The sequence below is a fragment of the Poecilia reticulata genome, chromosome 8, assembly GCF_904066995.2.
Source record: "Poecilia reticulata chromosome 8, P_reticulata-male-v2, whole genome shotgun sequence".
Taxonomy (NCBI): Eukaryota; Metazoa; Chordata; class Actinopteri; order Cyprinodontiformes; family Poeciliidae; genus Poecilia; species Poecilia reticulata.
The window spans coordinates 8,996,859-9,015,180 of record NC_088837.1 but is presented as its reverse complement, the minus strand read 5'-3'; the positions used below and the strand labels follow the sequence as shown (position 1 = coordinate 9,015,180).

Sequence of the window (18,322 nt, the reverse complement as noted above, 5' to 3'; positions counted from 1 at the left end):
GAGTGTTGCTTTGATTCTTTTTCATGCATGTTTGAGACATCCTTGAATCTCCCATGGCAACCATTCGGGGTTCCCCAACCGCTTGCTCTCACAAAGCACCGCCTACTTACCTAAAGCTCCTCCTCGGAGCTGCAGTCCCCTGCTGCTTCCCCACATAAATCCTCCAGACTAGCAGCAGCAGCAATTAGGAAACACCTTTGGAGCTGCTGAGCTTATAATACAAACTGCTTTTCATTTTAAAGTCTCTAAGAACGACTGTAAACAGCATAATGAAGGAGTATTGTTGTGATGACATCCTGACGGCAGTGTTGGAAATAGTAGGAGTTTGTTAGAGGCAGAAGCCAATTTCAAGGCAACAAATTACAAAGTTAAATTTCCTTTAAACTATTTTTCATTCATTCACAGCTTTTTTACAACAAGTATAACAATAAAGTAGCAGTTACTTATGACATTATGTGCCTGCAAGACACTTACTACAGTATACCTCACTCTGTAGTCTTGTTGGTCACTGTTATGATTAACACACCCAAGCTGATCCCACAAGTTTTTAGTAGAGTTGAGGTTACGACTGCGGCCAGGCCGTTCCATCCTCTCCACTGCCAGGTTTCTGAGGTAGTGTGATGAACCTCGCTCTGTGGCGGGTGAGAAGTGAATTTAGTCCTAAAAGTTGAGGTGTGAAATCTCCACTAGTTGAAGAATCTGTTTTCAGTGCGTCTAAAGTGCCTCCAATGATGAGGCTGCACCACTCCACTCTCTTTGGTAGTGAAGATTTTCTAACAATTAGTGTCATAAAGCATTATCGGTTCACTTTGTTGTTGTAACAAGTTCCCTTATTTTCCGTGCCAAGTATTTATTGAACATGGCTCACCCTTACTTAATAGGGGTAAACCACAACTCTGTTGTGATTAGCAACAAAGTTGTCGTAATGTATTCACAACAAAGTTGTGAGCACATTACGACTTTGTGATGAGTTGCTTTCATTGCTCAAGAAAGGATGAGCTGTACAGATACTATGCTTGTGTGAACTTCTGTTGTAAAAGCGTCTGATGTCATGTCGACCTTTTATTTCTCAGAAAAAGATTTTGTATATTTCTAAACCAGTTCCTCCTTCTTGGAGAGTGAAGATGTCAAATCATCATCTATCAATGCATGAAATTGAATGTTTTACTTTATTGTAGCCGAGTTGGTCATGAGGTTGCTTTCTTGCCAACTTTTTGTGGCAGTAACAAGTCTCATGGAAACAAAGATACTATCAATTAGCCTAAAAAGATGGCTCTAGATTGTAGTCGGGGCAAGCCAACCACTTTCTGTCAACGCTAAAATAAGACTCTCGGGTGTTTTTTTTCCCCCCATTTTGTCAGGGGACTGAATCTATTGAACTTCCCCTAATTTCTTTTGACCATTTAAATATTAGTATACTCTTGTTACCATTGGAAACCAAGGACTACCTCTACTGGTGAAGGTACTTTTCACTGGTTTCTGCTTCACTAGGTGGCATTCAGTTCCTGGCAATCCCCTTTGATCTTTAATCACACCACACGTTTTACAAGCTCATGCATGTCTGTGCTCCATACCCCACCGGTCTAAGTGGAAACACTAAAACAGTAATAAAAGTTTGTCTCGCTTCCTCTGTTTGTACACTGGCGAGATAAAATCTGATCTCCAACAACTTTTTGTACGGTAAAACAATTGAATACGTTTGGTGGAGGATCAAAAAAGAGCAAGATGAGAAGGAAGGAAGAATTTAATCATGGAGTTGTACAATAGCCGGTTTAGCAAGTTTACGTTTGGAGAAAGTTGAGAGTGGGCGATATGTCAACCAAAACCAGTGGTATCGGATCAGGTCATTTGCAGCTTCACTTTGCTGGTTTTGTGGTGCACTGCAGTAAATAATGCTCATATGTGGGCTTATCAGTTCTTGTTGCTCCTCAGCATGTGGGAGGAAAGCATCTTCTCTGTCCTTTTAAGTGCATCGAGCCGTCTGGCTGCACTGGCCCACTATGCTTCTGTCTGGGGTTTGCGTACGCAAATTAGCACAGCATCATGAAGTCACAATACAAAAAAATACATATATTTTACTCCATTAGCCCTCGTTATTTTGCCCAAAGTTGTTCCAAAGAACAGGATTGTGTTCCAGTTGAAGAATTAAACAGATGCAGGCTTTGTCAAGATTGAGGGTTTATTGTCCCTTAGTTTATATTTTCCTGAGCCCTTTTCAAATGTTTTGGGGGTTTTTTTAATGCAAAGGCATAGAACCCCTTTGCTCCCCCCACAAGTTTTTCTAATATTTTTATTGTAATCTTAAAGTTTTGCCTGTAAAAATGTGATCAGATCTCTAGAACAAGTTAAATTCCTATGTCACAGATGTGTCGTATACTGAACTTCTACCCAGTGGCTAATTTGTGACATCCCAGATTAGCCTTTTCTACTCTGAACACAACACCACAGTGTTGAGAACACATTATAAATTAATTAATTCTAAATAAAACTTCAAAACAGAAAAAATGGCAACAAGAAAAACAATGTTGGTTATCTTTATCTTTCAATCATTTAACAGGTGGTTTTAACTATCCATTTGACTGTATGTTGCTGTCTGTTTCAGATAACAGTGACTTGATAGCATGTATGGTGGTTAGCAAAGATGGCAGCCAAGCTCAGAGGTTCCTCGCTGTAGATGTGTACCAGATGAGTCTAGTTGAACCAGAAACCAAACGTCTCGGTTGGGGAGTAGTCAAGTTTGCCGGCCTTTTGCAGGTAAGAGAAAAGTAGTTGTTGTTTTACTTTACTTTTCTTTTTTTTCCATCTGTATACAAAAGTCTTTGAAGTTCATTACATATTTTTAATTTATCCTAATTTGTAGGAAATTACAATCGTGGACAACCCCATAAATATGAGTCATTTATCATTTCACCCCACAAATGAGTAAACTAATTTGAATAATGAGGCTTGCTTTTTGGTGTTGGTGGATTAAGAATAGAGTTTATTACACATCTATTCTTATTGAAGACTAAAACTAGCCTTTAGGATTTTACTTTTCTTCAGAAAAAAGGAGAAAACCTGATTTTTGAAGCTTAACATTTGCAAATATCTGTCAACTCAGACGTCACGCCGAAGTCGAACAAAAAACAGGGGGGGGGGGTTCTTGGATCTATAAAAGTTCTTAAAATTACCCTTTTTGCAGTTTGAAATTGAACATTCTTCACTGTATCTTCCTCCTCCTTTTTAAAGGACATGCAGGTGTCTGGCGTTGAGGACGACAGCCGAGCTCTGAATATTGTCATTCATAAACCGAGCTCCAACCCCCACGCCAAGCCCCTGCCGATCCTGCAGGCCAACTTCATCTTCGCCGATCACATCCGCTGCATCATCGCCAAACAGAGGCTTGCCAAGGGTCGCATTCAGGCTCGACGCATGAAGATGCAAAGGATCGCAGGTGAGGAACGAAACCAGATATGAAGCTCAGGAGAGAGTCATTATCCACAGTGAAACAACATGGGCTGAAAGGCCTCTCACAGAACAAGTAGCCAGGAATCCTGGAGCAGCATAAAAAGCCAGAGAACACCATCCAAATCGCAAACAGGTTGGGGGCGGCGGCATCAGGTTGTACAGGTGTTTTGCTGCAGAAGGGACTGGTGCACTTTGTAAAAGGGAGCATGATGAGGGAAGAAGATATTGAAGCAAAACCCAGATTTTAACAACAAAACCGAAGTGCAGTAACGATAACATGCCTTGGTTTACACAAAAAAAAAAACAATGGACAGATTATGTTAAGTCAAAATAAACAACTATATTATTAATAGTCTTATTACATGGGGCAGATGTGTGAAATGGAAGAAGTCGACAGTCTCTCTGCCATTATATATACATTTGTACACAAGGATGATTGACAGCAACCGATTTCCGACTGTGATTGGTTGTTTATGACCTGGTAATAATCAAACCAATTCTCTAAAATCCTCTTGTCAAGCCTGTTCTTATGAAAATAGTTGGTACATATTTACGTATAAATATTTCACCTTAAACTCAACTTTAAGGTGAAATATTAAATGCTACATTGTTCCAAATGTAGCATTTGGAACAAGAAAATCCAAATGCTACATAATGAAGCTGTACTATATTAAAATGTACTCAATGTATAATGATTAGACTATTTTGCTGTTTGTGTCTCTTTTTGTTGTTTTGGATGCTTTTACTAATGATAAACCAAATAAAAGGAGAGCATAAGGAAGTACATTAAATAAAAGAACCTCAAACTTTTAAATATCCACAACAGAAGGATGAAAGATGGTCATATATTCGAAACAGGCTGTATTTATCTGCTAATATAGTTTCAAATAGTGTAAAAAGTTCATCATTAGGTTCTCATTAAATTCATTTAATATAAAACAGCTTTCTGTTGAACTATAAAAGTTTTTTCTGGACTTCTAACATCCATGATGATTATCAAACATGATAAAAGCAAAGTTTTGCTCTTTTTTTAAAGCAACTAAAAATATATATACTGCTCAAAAAATAAAGGGAACACTTCAGTGTTCACTTAAATGTTAAAGTGTTCCCTTTATTTTTTTGAGCAGTGTATTTTTAATCTCTGTAGTTCACATATTGCACTTTAGAGTGTTATTTTCTCCTCTCTGTCATGATTTGCTTTGATTGGCTCCAGTGTCCCTGTCTGTTAATATCATAAGGAATCTATTTGTACTGTAAACACAAATCACTTTACCCAGAACTGATTTCTACTTCCCCTTACTACGGTCAAATTCTTCAGAAATCCACTCAAACCCAACAAAACAAATAGAAGATCTAGCTTAGCTCAGCAAATTGAGGAGGATGTGATGCCTACAAGAACAACCACATCTTGAAGCAACAGTTTTGGATTTTGTTTTTCCAGCATATTCGCATAGAAACAGCTGTGCATTTCTTTGCAGTCCAGTGAAAAATACAAACGCATCCTTTTTCCGACCTAGGGAATTAGCTCCTTTGCCGTGCCGCAGTCCCACATGTTTACACTGTTCTGTCTTTATTCCTCTCCCCGTGCGTTCAGCTCTGTTGGACCTGCCGGTGCAGCCCAGCGCTACGGAGGTGTTGGGTTTCAGTCAGACCGCCGGCGCCTCTCCCAGCGGCCTGCCGTTCCGATTCTATGAGCAGTCCAGACGAGCGCCCAACGATCCCACTGCAAACAGATCAGTATTTGCTTCCGTCGACAAAGTACCAGGTGACCCACAGACGCTTCCGTCATAGAGTGCTGAGAATGAGGAGGATTGTTTTTAAAATGTTTAATTCTGACTTGCTCTGAACTCCAAATAAGTGGAAATCAGTTTGTGATTTGATCTGCAGCATCAAAGTAGAGTGATAATGTTCCACCCTGCAGGCATGAATTAGAGGTTTTATGCAGAATCACTGCTCTGCAAATTAGAGCTGGAAAGTCCCCAGTTCTGGGCTTCATTTGATGCAGTACAGTGTAAATAGTATTCAAACCCCCTTGAACTTTTGCACATTTTATCACGTTACAACCACAAACTTCAGCCTGAGATGAAGCACAAAGTACGACATAGCTGAAGTGGAAAAGAAATGAAGCAAGATTGCTTTTGTTTTCTTTTAAGTTTTATGCAAACAAAAATCTGAAAAACGAGTGATGATGATTGCACACACCGATATTGTGGTGATATTATATTGTGCAGCTCTTTAATGCTGTAAATAAGTCAGATGAATTAATGTGTCTTTAAAGTTAGATGATGTTTTTTTTCACAGGAAATTTAACTTCAACAGTATTTTTTTTCTTTGTGTCTGAGCTTAATGAAGGAACAAATATTTTACTGCAGATGCTGCCCCGGTATTTTAACTTCCCTTCCACCCACATGTATGACATGTTAGGCTGAAGTGAGTTCTTTGGACCAACATGCTGTAAGAGCTAATTTTAGACAGACTGGATTACACCCTTGTGAGAAAAGAAAAAAACTCACCAATTGTGTAAGAAAAGTGAGTAAATTAATTGAATTTTAAATGATACCTTTTTAATCATAGTGACGACTCAAACGTCTAGTGACACATGTAGTGATTTGTCACCCTGTCTAGTGACGGGGTGGCTTAGAGGTTCAGAGGCTGGTCAGATTTGGAACACAAATAATAATCTGAATACTTCCGAAATGTATTTCAAATTTTAGGTTTTTTTATTCCTTCACAAGGTTTTATTCTTAATGCAGCTCTCGGCTCACCACAGTGCACTTTGAAATATCTCAGTGTGTTGCTGGTTTGTTAGATCTCTTCTAGTATCAGACACTACTCCTGACTTCCTCCTCCTCAAGTTGGATCTGGAGGTTTTGGTAATGCTACTATTGTCTCTTGAGGATTTTGTGTGTAATAATAGAACTGTTATGTGCTACAAGTCTGAACGTAAAGGAAAAAGTTGTAAAAATGAGAATATAGGCACCCTTGAAAGGCTTCGCAAGTCTGAGCAAGTGGTAACACGCGCAATGTATACATGTCTGTGTGTCGCGCCCACTGCAGGTTTTGCAGTGGCCCACTGTGTGCCCCAGCACAGTCCCTCACCACTCTCCTCCCCATCACCTCCCTCCAGTGGGAGTGGAAGCACAGGGAGATGCGACTCTGTTACCGCAAGCACTACATCTGTTCAGAGCCCGTCAGGTAACACACACACACACAACCGGATCTCTCATTTCGTAAACATGCAGACAAGCTGTGAGATGCACAGATTGGATGTATAAAGTGACTCAATTTTAGGAGAACAAATTTTACAGTCGACATTGTGCAGATATAATTGAAGCGACTCACTTGGAAAGAGTATTTCTACTTCACTACGCGTCATCTATACATTGCGTACTCATGTCATGTCTCTGGTGTTTCTATGGTGACTGTGCAACCCACCAAAACCACAACAGTTCTTGGTGGTGTGACATTGTGAAAACATTTCTGTTCCCGTGTCATATATATGCCTGTATGCGGTGTATGTGAGAATGTACACACATACACACCTAGTGCTGCTTTTTCTACTCCATGAGCTGATTGGTTTACAATGCAAACAAGCAGTAAGGCTGGTAGAGGGGGAGGATGTGGATAAACCAACTGTGTGCGCCTTTCAAACAACAAGTGTATTTACAACCTGAGAAGACAAAAAAAAGACAGAGATTTTTTAAGCTGTTAAATTACTCCAACTATAAACTTTAAGGCAGTATTTTCAGAAGTCTATGTCTCATCTACTAACGCCACCCAGTCACGAGTCCCCCTATCATCAGGCCTGGACTCACACCATTTATTTATTGGCTGTTGGATCACCTGATGGGTATTTTATCAGGTCTCTTTGCATGTTGAGCTTGGTTCACACAAGGACTTTTCTGTGTAATGATACGACACCACAAACCTCCGTTGCTGGTTCCCTCTGGGCGTATGGAGGCTGTGTGCTCTTAGAAACTGGATGGATTTAAATCGGTCTCTGATCAGGTGGTTTACTTTTATTAGGTGCTTACACCGAGGCCAGAAGTTGTTTTGTTTTAAGTTTTAGATTTTTCCTCAGAACAGTTGCATATTAAATTTAAGGAAATATTTCATGTGTTGGGACTAAATGTGGTATTTTGCACCAGAAACATCCTTCCTCTGTACAGTTTCTGTAGATGATTACTAGTTTCTTCACTAATGACAGACTTGAGGAAAAAAATAAAAAAAGGCTCAGTTCGGCTGTCTTATCTTTTGTCATTCTCTAGATGATTGTGCATATTTGGAGCACACCCCATCCTCATCTTCAGGCGGTGAAGGTGAAGGAGGAGGCGGAGAAGCTCCCTCTACTCCCTCAAACCTGGTCCCGGTTCCGGCCCTGGCACCGAGCCTCACGCCGGCCTCCCAGCCCACCATCTCCCTGCTGACGGACAGCAACGCCGACACGTTGAGCGTGGAGTCGCTCACACTGCTGCCCCCCGCGGACTCCCCGCACCTGCATCCGTACGCTGTGACCCACTCCCTACAGAGACCTGAAGCCTCCATAATGGAGGAGGAGGAGAGAGAGGCTTGTAGGGAAAGAGAAGAGGAGCTGCAGGAAGAGGACAGCTCGCTGATGGACGAGACGGAGACTGATGCTACGATTAAGGATGAAACTACTGAAACAACTGACTTGATCACACCCACCGACGAAGGACCCGACGGAGCAGACCAGCAAGGTGAGAATGCATCTCTAGAGGTGGAAAGAGACAGCACAACGGCAACAGAGTCTGTGGAGACGACGCACGCTGAAGCAGCAGAGTCACCTGAACTGGATTAAACAGCCTCACATTTCTACGTTCACACACACACACACACACACGCACACAGAGAGTGCTGCGCAGCATGGTGGGTGGACTGTCCGGTCCTCGCTGCAGTGTGTTTTCATGTCAGCGTCCACGGGGATGTTTGGGTGTGATTGTAAATAGTTCCAGGATGCATCGGGAGGAACCTCCTAATTTGTTTGCACATGAAGAAAGACACTTTTTTCCCCCTCTCTGAGAACAAAGACAGACACCGGTCAAAGCCCAGAAAGACTCAAGCACATTGTTTTCTGAGCACTCGAGTGTGTCTGCTCAAGATTTATCAAGCGTGTGCCGAGACGCGCAACCAGCAAACGTTTTTTTATATATTCTGATTGTTCATCGTTCATACACCACATGCTGATAATCAGAGCAGGTTTCCCTCTTTTTCTGACACATTTCAGTTCACATAAAAGGGCAGCAGTGTTCACTACAGTACACACACGCACGCACACACACACACTCTTGCCTTTTCACAGCAGCATGTCAGAGCTGTTTCTGCCACCCTGAACCAGACTTGATTTTTCTTTTCTGTATGGAAAATAGTGTGAAGGAAGGTGACCAGGAGCAGCCACTTGTTCTAAAATTAATATATGTCAACATGGTGTTCAACTTTCACTCCATTCATATGTAGTGGTCTATTTTTAGAGGCGAATCACAGAGTTCGCCAGACGTACGTAGTTGAATAAAAACAGCATCTCAGTTCATCCTGTTATTTATTTATTTACTATACAAGTTTAATTAAAGCCAAGTCTGTGATTAAAAAGATAGGATTGTACGTTTTTATCCTCTAAATATCTGGGGTTAAACGGACGAATGCTCTGTAACATCCTTAAGACTTTTTCTAAGTGTGATTAGAAAAAGTCAAGCCGAGATTTTTCTCGTCTCGTCTGGGTGATTGGTTAACCCTGTATTGAAACTGCTCCTTAACTTCCTACTTTAATCAGATGAGTGAACCTGAACTACTGCAATAACCTTAAAACTAACCAACATAAGGAGAGATGAATGTAACGTTTCTCTTTTCTCTCGATTCATGTTTGTTTTCAACTTCAGTTTCCATTTCTTTACAACAAAAGCACACTTAGGTTGTTTAAATCTCTAATTAATCCCTTCTTACGTTCTGTTGATTCCCATGGTTTCTTTTCTTCATTTTCTATGCCATCAGAACACAATGTAGGTCTTAATGCTTTACTATTCTTTTTTTTTTTACTAAATTCAGAGCAATACTGTCTTTTATGGTTTTTTATGTCTCTTAATCTTTTCATCCTGCTCAGCAGAATGAAGATGATGATGGTGATCACTGAAGAGGCGCGGCGCGGTTTGTGGAGTTGAAGGGGGGGGCTGGGTTTTAGGAGCATGTCATCATGTGCCTAAAACCAATGGAAACAACCACAACATGCCGTTGGGACCCTCCATTGCTATCTGATTGTAGTGTGTGAGTGTGTACGATATGTTTGTACGCTCTGTAAATGCTCCGCGCTTTTAAACTTGTAAGTATTGTTAATGAATTAAAACAGAGGAATAAAGAACCGCAATAAATTATTCTACCTAACAACAGTCGTGTGATTCTTTGCAGACGGGATCTGTGCAAGTCTAAACCTCAGTGTTTGTAAAAAAAAAAAAAAAAAAAAAACTCATAAAACTTAACATTTTTATCTCGCAACGTACAACCTTGATTTGTTTGTGGTAGGTGTTTTAAACTACCACCTGCTTCCACCTCATTTCTCTGCTCTTTTACAACTAGATGTAGACCGTGTATTTTTCTTCCTGTGTGAGATGGATAACCTGCCTGCCTGAAGCTGCGATGGTGACGTGGCCTCCGTTTCTCTGCGGCTGTTGGGGCCCTCAGTCATCTTGTGGTCTGTACGTGTTAGTTTTTATCGTGGTTCCTCTCTCTTCAGGGAAGTCTGGTTGTGTGTGCGTAAACGTGAACAGGTTCCTGGTACTGAAGCGATACCGTGTGTGTGTCTTCTCTGCACTGAACCACAGTCACAGCATGAATTGAAGTTTTTTTTTCTTAACTGTGGAGATCACAGACTGATTTGACTTTTCTTTTTTTTTTTTTCCCTCCTGCACTGTTGTGCTTTTGAAGACTTCATGTACGTCACTACCTTCACATGTGGCGACTGGGGGTATGAGCTGTTGACCGAAGTTTTTTTTTGTTGTTTTGTTCACAAGGTTTTTATGCTTGGTGAAAACGTCCTTGTTTATGAAACATTTAAATTCTAGAATATAGCACTTCTCTTTGCACATAAACCAGTGTAAAATAAATTAATAGTAATGTTTGCATAAATCTAAAGCTTCATCAGGCTGTGCTGCTTTTGCACAAAGCATGGGCATTTATTTATACATTTTACTTTAGTAAACTGAAAATATTTTTAAATAGGGGGGGATGGGGATAGTGTTTCCCTTTCAGCCAGCTAGCTAGCAGTGTGCAGCAACAGGTCAGGGAGGGGCAGCATTGCTACTCCATAGTGACATTTCTAACAGATTTAAAAACCTATAGAAGATCTAAGGTTCTCATCACTCTGGCATCTCAATTTAAAGACTTTAAACCATAAAACCATGATAAATAAAATTTGCAGTGTTGAAAACATTAATTTCTATTATCAGTCATGCTTCCTGTTTCCACCCTCTGTTAGTCATTATGCTAAGCTAATTGATGTCAAGGATTGTTTTGCTCATGCTGTACCATTGTTTTCAAGTGGACTTCCCACAATGTCAAACTGAGCCAATAAAAAGTATGTTGGCTTTGCCGCGTCCTGTCGCGGTAAAAATTTAACAAATTCTTAGAGGAAAAACCTTTTTGCTATTTGTAGCCATGTTAGCTTTTTAAGAAAGCGGAACCTGTTTTTCCTCCACATAACGTATTGATGTTGGGAATCAAACGGAGCGAGTCACTAGAATTTCTTGGTCTAAATAAGAGTGCAGTTTAATATATACTGTTTTAACAAGAGCTGAGCAATTTTTGAGTGTCAAACTTGCCCCGAATTTTTTAAAGTCTCAGTCAGAATCACCGTTTCCTTTCATTCTGTAATCACACTGAATTTTAGGAGACTGCACTAAAAGGAAGTGAGGGAGATGTGGGAAGATCGTGACTAAGGAGTCTTCTGGGAATTTCTAAAACGTTTCTCAATACAAGGAAGACGGTTGCCTCTTAGAGCCAGGGCTGACGACCTCTGCTCTGAACAGCGACTAATGAATAACCACTAAAAGAACAAGTCAAGAAGTTCAGTTTAACTTTATAACTTTAAGACCTCTCAAAATGTCGTAAGGTTGTCAGGAATCCAAACTCGACTCATCTCACCCGTTTTTAATGTCAAAGTACGTCTCGCTGTTCCTCCTCACAATGCCTGCTTTCTCTTCATGTTTTTAAGAGACCAATTTCATTTTTTAGGGTTTTTTTATTTTTATTTTTTAATGGCTGCTGCGAGTTACGGAACAGAAAATATAATTCCTTAGAAATCAGCTGATAAATACCGAGTCGTAGAACACCTCACTTCGACTTTCACTTCTCAAAATAGTCTGGAATGTCCTGAAAAAAGAAGAGCTGAGTTAAACCGAAAGGCATAATTCAGTCGTCACCAGACCGGCAACACGAACTCGCACCTTTATCTTTTTTTTTTTTTTTTTTACTGGGATATTTCAATTAGAAGGAAACGGGAGAGAATTGACAGGGATTAAATTTTGGATGCAACATTAACTGCTCACTTGTGTGCCGTGTTGTCTTCCCTAATCGGAGCAGATTATATCCTCTCACTAGTCTGGTTTTACTTGAAAGAAACAGACTATTATATTCGGTATGACTCACCTGAGTGTGTTTGGCTACATTAGTCTAGAACCAAAGTGTTTGTAAAAATCCCCAGAAGGTAACGAGGCCTGTTGGTTTAGATTTGGTTTCAGCGTTGGAGGCCCGGTTTGGTATGACTGACAGTCTGACAGCTAGGCAAGGTCAACTCTTAAAGATTAGAAATTTGAAGCTTGCTTCACCAAATGTGTGACGCATATACTCTCGCAAATGTCATGGGTGTGGAAAAAACTTAATATTTGAGGTCTAATCTTACGAACCCCCAGCGTCTGTGTGACTTTGACCAAATCAATAACGAAAGGGCGCTTTGACCTTTCCAATACTGTCTAATGGAGACAAGACACGCCTGCTGTCAACTACAGGGGGGGGGGTTTCCCCCCATCTTCTGTATTTACCTTTAAATCACACACAAAAACACTAACCTCTAAAGACAAATGCATTTCCTTTCAAACTCTGAATGCCAAAAGTGAAATTGTCAAGCGTATGAGGTGATGTCATCTCTTACTAGTGTGCCTGGTACTTTACCAGGTGTTGGAAGTGACATTACATGAAACTTCTGCTGCTGTCAACATTCTGCTTAAATTCTCTAGAAAGGTTTTATTTTTATTATTTAAAATTTGCATCTGTTCTCAATCTGGGTATAACTACTTATTGACAGTTACGTATTAACACATTAGACGAGGTCATGATTCCTGTTGGGAACAACAGTCTCCAAATCAAAAATGCAGTCGTGAACCTTGGTTTCGATGCCCAAATGTCATCTAAAAAACGGCCTTGAGAACGGAAACTTCTCTTTAGAACGAAGAACGAAAGGACAAGGTTTAAATAACATTCTGCTGTCCACAGCAGCTGTTCTGCCACTTAATCCTCTGCTGCTGATAACAAACGAACTGACGGTAAGAAGTCAGCAGACGTTCATACATGGTACTACTGCATGTTGGCAATCTGAATAAGTTGAAATCTAGTCTATTCGGGTATTAGCAGAAGCGTTTTAGTCTTGATAATTGGACATAACATACTGGGGGAAAAAAAAAAAAAAAGTGTGTTGGCAACCAGAAACTTCTAAAAAAAAAACTGGACTCTAGTGAAATGCATCACCAAATGACCAAGGAAGAGTGAGCCTCACGTCCAATAGTGTTGGTATTGGTCTTTTTTTTGTTGTTTTGTTCATCGGCGTGAGTTTGAAGCTTACCGGACGATTACGCAGAAAAGAAAACTTTTGACTCCATTCATCATAGAACTGACGAGGTTAAACAATGGCTGTTGCACCTCTTCTGTTCAAACAAGGAGCAAGCTTCCTGAAAGTCTACAGGAAGCTTTCGGTTTGAGCTCATGAACACAGTGACGCTGAGTAAGAGTGAGTAAAGCTTCTGGTAAATCTTCAAACCTTAAAGGGTAACCAGTCGCACCCACTGAGCAACATTTTATTTTTGAATGAAACACCGTTGAGTCGAGGCTGAAGCCGGACTCCGTTTTAATCCTATAGGCAAAGCGAAAGCGTTGCGTAATCCCACAGCTCAAACGTATTCATACGTTCTTTGAACGGACACATCCGTCATTCCAGACGGTTTAATAAAACCCAAGTCATCTTTTAAATGTGACACCTCACATGTTTACACTAGTCTGTCTGTACAAAATCGTTTCACTTTGTTTTTTACTTTATGACTTTATAATCCACACTCTGGGTTTATTATTGTTATTTAAAATTCTAATGTAAAACTTGAATTCTGCCTCTAAAAGTGATCTCGATCTGCATGTCAGTCTAACCAATAAGCCTCAAAAATATCCCACTTCCTCTTGAAGAAATGTTAATCTGTCCGCACACATTTATAGATTTACTATCACAGACGTCGATATGTGTCATCTCGTCCCCTGGTTCTGGTAAGTGTGTTTATGTACGTGTAACACTCCATTTACTACCAAGTAACCCCACCCACCTGTCACTTTGCCCTACAGAGATGAGTCAGTGCGGTGGCAATACTGTACACTACCTTCCACACTTTCTGTCTGTCCTGTGATCCGTCACTTCCCACCTTCCCACCTGACCCGCCTGACAAAAACTTCCATTACAATGCGAAAAATCAGCAGAAACCCGTCGAAAGAGGAAGGAAAAGCAACAGAGGTTCACTTAAATATAGTTTATTTCAAACATCTTAGAAAACAGTGCACAAGTATAGAAAATACTAAATAGATTCTATAAAACAAGCTGAATAAAAAAAAATCGGCTTGGTAGAGGCATGTAAATAAGAGGTGACAGGCCCCTTTGTACAGTACAAAGATTCATCATGTCTCCAGCTCTGACTGACAGGATTTCATTCATGTCAGATTTTTACCAAGACACTGAGTGGTGTTCAAGCCTTCGCCGCTGACAAAACAGTCGAGGGCGATGTAAACTTTTTTGATATTAGAGTATTTAAATCTGCTACAAATCTGCGTGTGACGCTTCAACCGCACCCTCCACTGTGACTCTAAATATTTCCAAGTCCATTCCCTTAAAGTCCTCCGGCAACACTTGTGAGCTCTTTGAGTTATCCTCACCGGTACTTTCATCTCGGTGGAAGCTCCTAGGCGCGTGTTGTTTTCTTTTAATGCAGCACTTTTCAACTTCCTATACTTCCTCGTCACCAAAGGATGCTCCGTCCATGTGCCACTCGGTGTCGAGTCTCTAGAGGTAGATGCTGAAATGTCGTGAAAGATTAATGTCCAACCGCAGGCTCCCTGTGCTCGCCTTTGGCTGTTGTGGTTCTTTATGAGCATTTCACAGTTCTTCGTCCAAAAAGAGTTTGCCGATGTCATTTGTAACCATATCGTCTCTCCCCTGGATCTGTGACGCAAAGGCTTCGTGAGCCCGATTGCGGTACCGTTACTTGGTAAAAGCTGCCACCTTGCAATTGTGAACAATACAGCCAAGAAGTTAAATGGCAGACTGTTTACAGTTTGTAAGGGAAGTCCAACAGGAAATCTTGGACCACATGTGTGACCGGCAGCTCCGGGATCTTTCCTCCGCACAACGCTACGATTTGTCTCCTGCACAGCTCCTGCAGCGTGGGCTCCCATTTCCTGTACGGGACCTTTAGGCTCCTCTTGGGTGTGTTCATGTAATACTCCAAGAGTGCAAAGAGCGTCGGGAAGGAGCGTTGGTTGCCGGCCAGAGAGAACTTCTGCTGCTTGTAGTCGATGCGCACGCTGACGGGTCCTTTCTTGTCGTGATAGGACAGGGTGAAGAAGACGTCCTTCTGCCGGCTGTCGCGGATAAGGTAGCTGCCCAGCGGGGCGTTGCGGAGCATGCGGTGGGCCTCCTCCACTCCCAGCGGGCCCCAGTAGAAGCCGCTGCGCTCGAGCTTGGCGGCTGTGTCAGTGATGATGTTGCAGTCCTCCTTGGAGGTGAACGTCGGGAAGTGAGTTAGGTACACAGAGCGGGCGGACGCGGACTTCAGGCTCGGATTTGGACCGGCCTGACGCTGGAGCTGCTCCGATTGCGTCGGGGTTGCTGCTGCTGCTGATGATGATGATGATGATGATGATGATGGTGCTGGTGAAGCGCTCGGTAAGGCAGTCCGCTCATGGCCTTCCACTGTGCTGTCGGCTACCATCCTACAGTGGAGAGAGGCCCTGAAACCTCTCCCATCTCTAACCACCACACTGACATCCTGAAGGAAACAAGAAAGAAGACGTACGTTAGTCATTCAGCACTTCCAGAAACATCCAAAAGCCTCAAATAACATCTCAAACCCAAAGGCTAAAACCACATTAGGCCTTGCATAGTAGTCCCCAAAACTTTTAGCTTCCAAGTTTTTTATTTGGACATAGCAAAATTTTATAGCATAAAAATGCATCTGCATGATTATTCCTGCATTTGGTTTCATTTCTAAAGAGGATCCCAAAACCTCAGTCTTGATGATTGGCATTTCCAATTCTGGAAATCACTGTCCAAACACATCAAAAGGCTGTGTGTGCATTATAGTCATGTAATCTTTCCACAGAGCGGTGCTGTTCTGCTGTTCTTCATATGACTGGAATTTGCAGTTTGGCTGGTAAACCCACATCCAATTTACTGTATCCCATCTCTATCCACACACACACATCTGACCTCATCTATGGATTAAATGTTAAAATCTTTTGTCGATGTTTTTGTTGTTGTTTGAGGATTTAAAAAAAAACAAAAAAAAAAAAAACAGCATGACATTGGGAGTAATGACCCCGAGGGGAATAGGACAGGGTTCAGTCAGGATCTGCTGGTTGAGATGAGACAATAATTCTCTAGGCTTGTCCACATCCCGTGTTGCTTGTGATTCATTCATCTGTCCCTCTCTGAATTTCATGTTCCATGTTAAAGGAAAGTGGTACAAAAAAATTCCAGGAAAATTCAATGATTAACCAGAGGAGGTGTGGCATTCGTTGCTAATGCTTTTGGGATGTGGGTCGTTCAGACTTCAGGGACCTGAAACTGTTTAAGGTGTCACTCAACCTCTGGATACTCCATATCCGAATCAGTTCTTTGTGTCCATTTACAATGAGAATGCAGACAGGATACAGGCCTGCGCAGAAACTGCAGAAAAATCCCTAAAAACGGCCTTTTTTTTTTAATCCAGATCATCGTCGTTTTTAAAGAAACGGTCCATCCTAAATCCCTCATTTAAAAATAAATAAATACTCATTAAAAAAAAAAAAAAAGTCTCACCGTTTTGTTTTTAACAGCAGCTGCGTGTTATGGGTCCGTCAGTCAGTAATCCCATAGAGCAAATGCGCCGGTGGTTAAACAAGGAGATAATCCTGCAGGGTCCTGACGGGGACAGTGGCTTGTTGCATGGGACACTTTCTGACTCAGACTCGGCGTCTTTCTGTCCTCCTCTTTAGCTGTGACTCCCAGCCGTCAGCTCGTCTGACTGCCTGTATGTGCGCGTGAATGCTGGTAAATAGTTGGGTTTTTATTACGCCAGTCGAAGCTCCTCCCACGTCGCCTTTAGCGGCAGCTCTGCCATTTCTCAGAAACGAAAGCGAAACTCTGCGCTGCGGCTCGTATCCCCAGAGTCTCTTTCAATTCTTTTGAACTCGCTCCTGTTTGGAGAATCTCATTCTGAACCGCAAAGCCACATGACAGTGGGACGTTTACAGAAACACAGGTGGCAGATTAGAGTAATTGGAGCATTTTCTAAATACTCCTAACTTTTGCTGTTTGGGCGCCGGAGCCTCAAATGTGCTGTTGGTGTTATTATTATTGTGCAGGCATCCGAAATAACACGGATGCGTTTATTTCCACATTTATATGTAATTTTTATTTTATTTTATTTTTTAAATCATGCATAACATTATGACAGCCCGGTCATTGAAGGTGCAAAAGTTAATTTGAGATTTATTAAAAAGAAGAAAAAAAATGCTATAAAAGACTCTTCATATTCACAGTGATGCATTGTGTGTGTGCGTGTGTGTGTGTGTGTGTGCGTGCGTGTGCGTGTGTTTTAATAATTTTTTTTTAAAATTGCAATATTGCAAACGATGTGTAAGAAAATTGATTTGTTAAGTACAGGGCTGAATTTAGGAAGAAGCGAGCCCCATGACTGAAGCCAGCTTTGATCCCCCCCTCTCCCCCCCAGAGTCACACAAGCTTTTCTTACACATACAAATTACAATGGATTGGTGGTCAGGCACCCATTGAGAGCAGGCTTTTTCCAAAACAATCTTTGCATTTATTTTTTTGTGTATAAATTCCATTATGAGTATGGTATTGTTTCAAGGAATGTCATAGTCGGCCAACATTTCTGCTTTCAATGTATTTGTTTGTCTTTTTAAAGAGAAAATTTGAACGCTATGATAATGTAAATTTGCAGGAAAACTCTTTCAGTGTGTTGCTGAAAGAGCACACTACATCAGATGGCGTTCCTGGTGGATAACATGACTTTTGAACCTCACTTAAAAAAAAAAAAAAAAAAAAAAAAAAAGAACTACAGATAAATCAGTTGACTTAGGGTATGAAAATTAAGTCATACTTGTGGCCACTTCTGTTTTTCAGAAACTGGAAGCTCTTCTGCAGAACACGACTGAAAGAACACAATCTACCGAAAATATGCTGCGGTGATTCATATCGCACTGCTTACTCAGAAGAGATGGGTTTTTTTTTTTAAAAGAGACAAGTTTGAGCTTTTTTTAAAAAAATTTTACTGCGAATTTGTTTCCTAAATAGGAATGGGATTGTCAAGCTTTTGCAAAGTACTGGTTGGCTGGTTTT

General features: G+C 41.1%; 2 protein-coding genes across 8 annotated transcripts in view; one reads left to right on the top strand and one right to left on the bottom strand.

The window, feature by feature from the left end:
* The window catches only part of clec16a (C-type lectin domain containing 16A), a 38,983-nt gene extending 29,140 nt beyond the window's left edge, over positions 1 to 9,843 (top strand). For 5 of the 7 annotated variants that reach the window (XM_081609825.1, XM_081609824.1, XM_008415746.3 and 2 more), the window contains 5 exons: positions 2,603 to 2,754; positions 3,229 to 3,433; positions 5,042 to 5,212; positions 6,505 to 6,642; positions 7,716 to 9,843. In XM_081609825.1, coding sequence (XP_081465951.1) covers positions 2,603 to 2,754; positions 3,229 to 3,433; positions 5,042 to 5,212; positions 6,505 to 6,642; positions 7,716 to 8,266 — 1,217 coding nt within the window. In that variant the 3' untranslated portion in view covers positions 8,267 to 9,843. The remainder of the gene's footprint in view (positions 1 to 2,602; positions 2,755 to 3,228; positions 3,434 to 5,041; positions 5,213 to 6,504; positions 6,643 to 7,715) is intronic. The other 2 variants (XM_081609827.1, XM_081609826.1) reach the window with 2 other exon arrangements.
* A 5,036-nt stretch (positions 9,844 to 14,879) lies between these two features.
* socs1a (suppressor of cytokine signaling 1a) lies at positions 14,880 to 17,197 on the bottom strand. Its single transcript, XM_008415738.3, has 2 exons — positions 16,778 to 17,197; positions 14,880 to 15,746 (listed from the first exon to the last, which is right to left on the bottom strand). Exon 2 carries the CDS (start codon positions 15,687 to 15,689, stop codon positions 15,027 to 15,029), a length of 663 nt encoding a protein of 220 aa, XP_008413960.1. The 5' UTR covers positions 15,690 to 15,746; positions 16,778 to 17,197; the 3' UTR covers positions 14,880 to 15,026.
* Between the last annotated feature and the right edge of the window lie 1,125 nt (positions 17,198 to 18,322).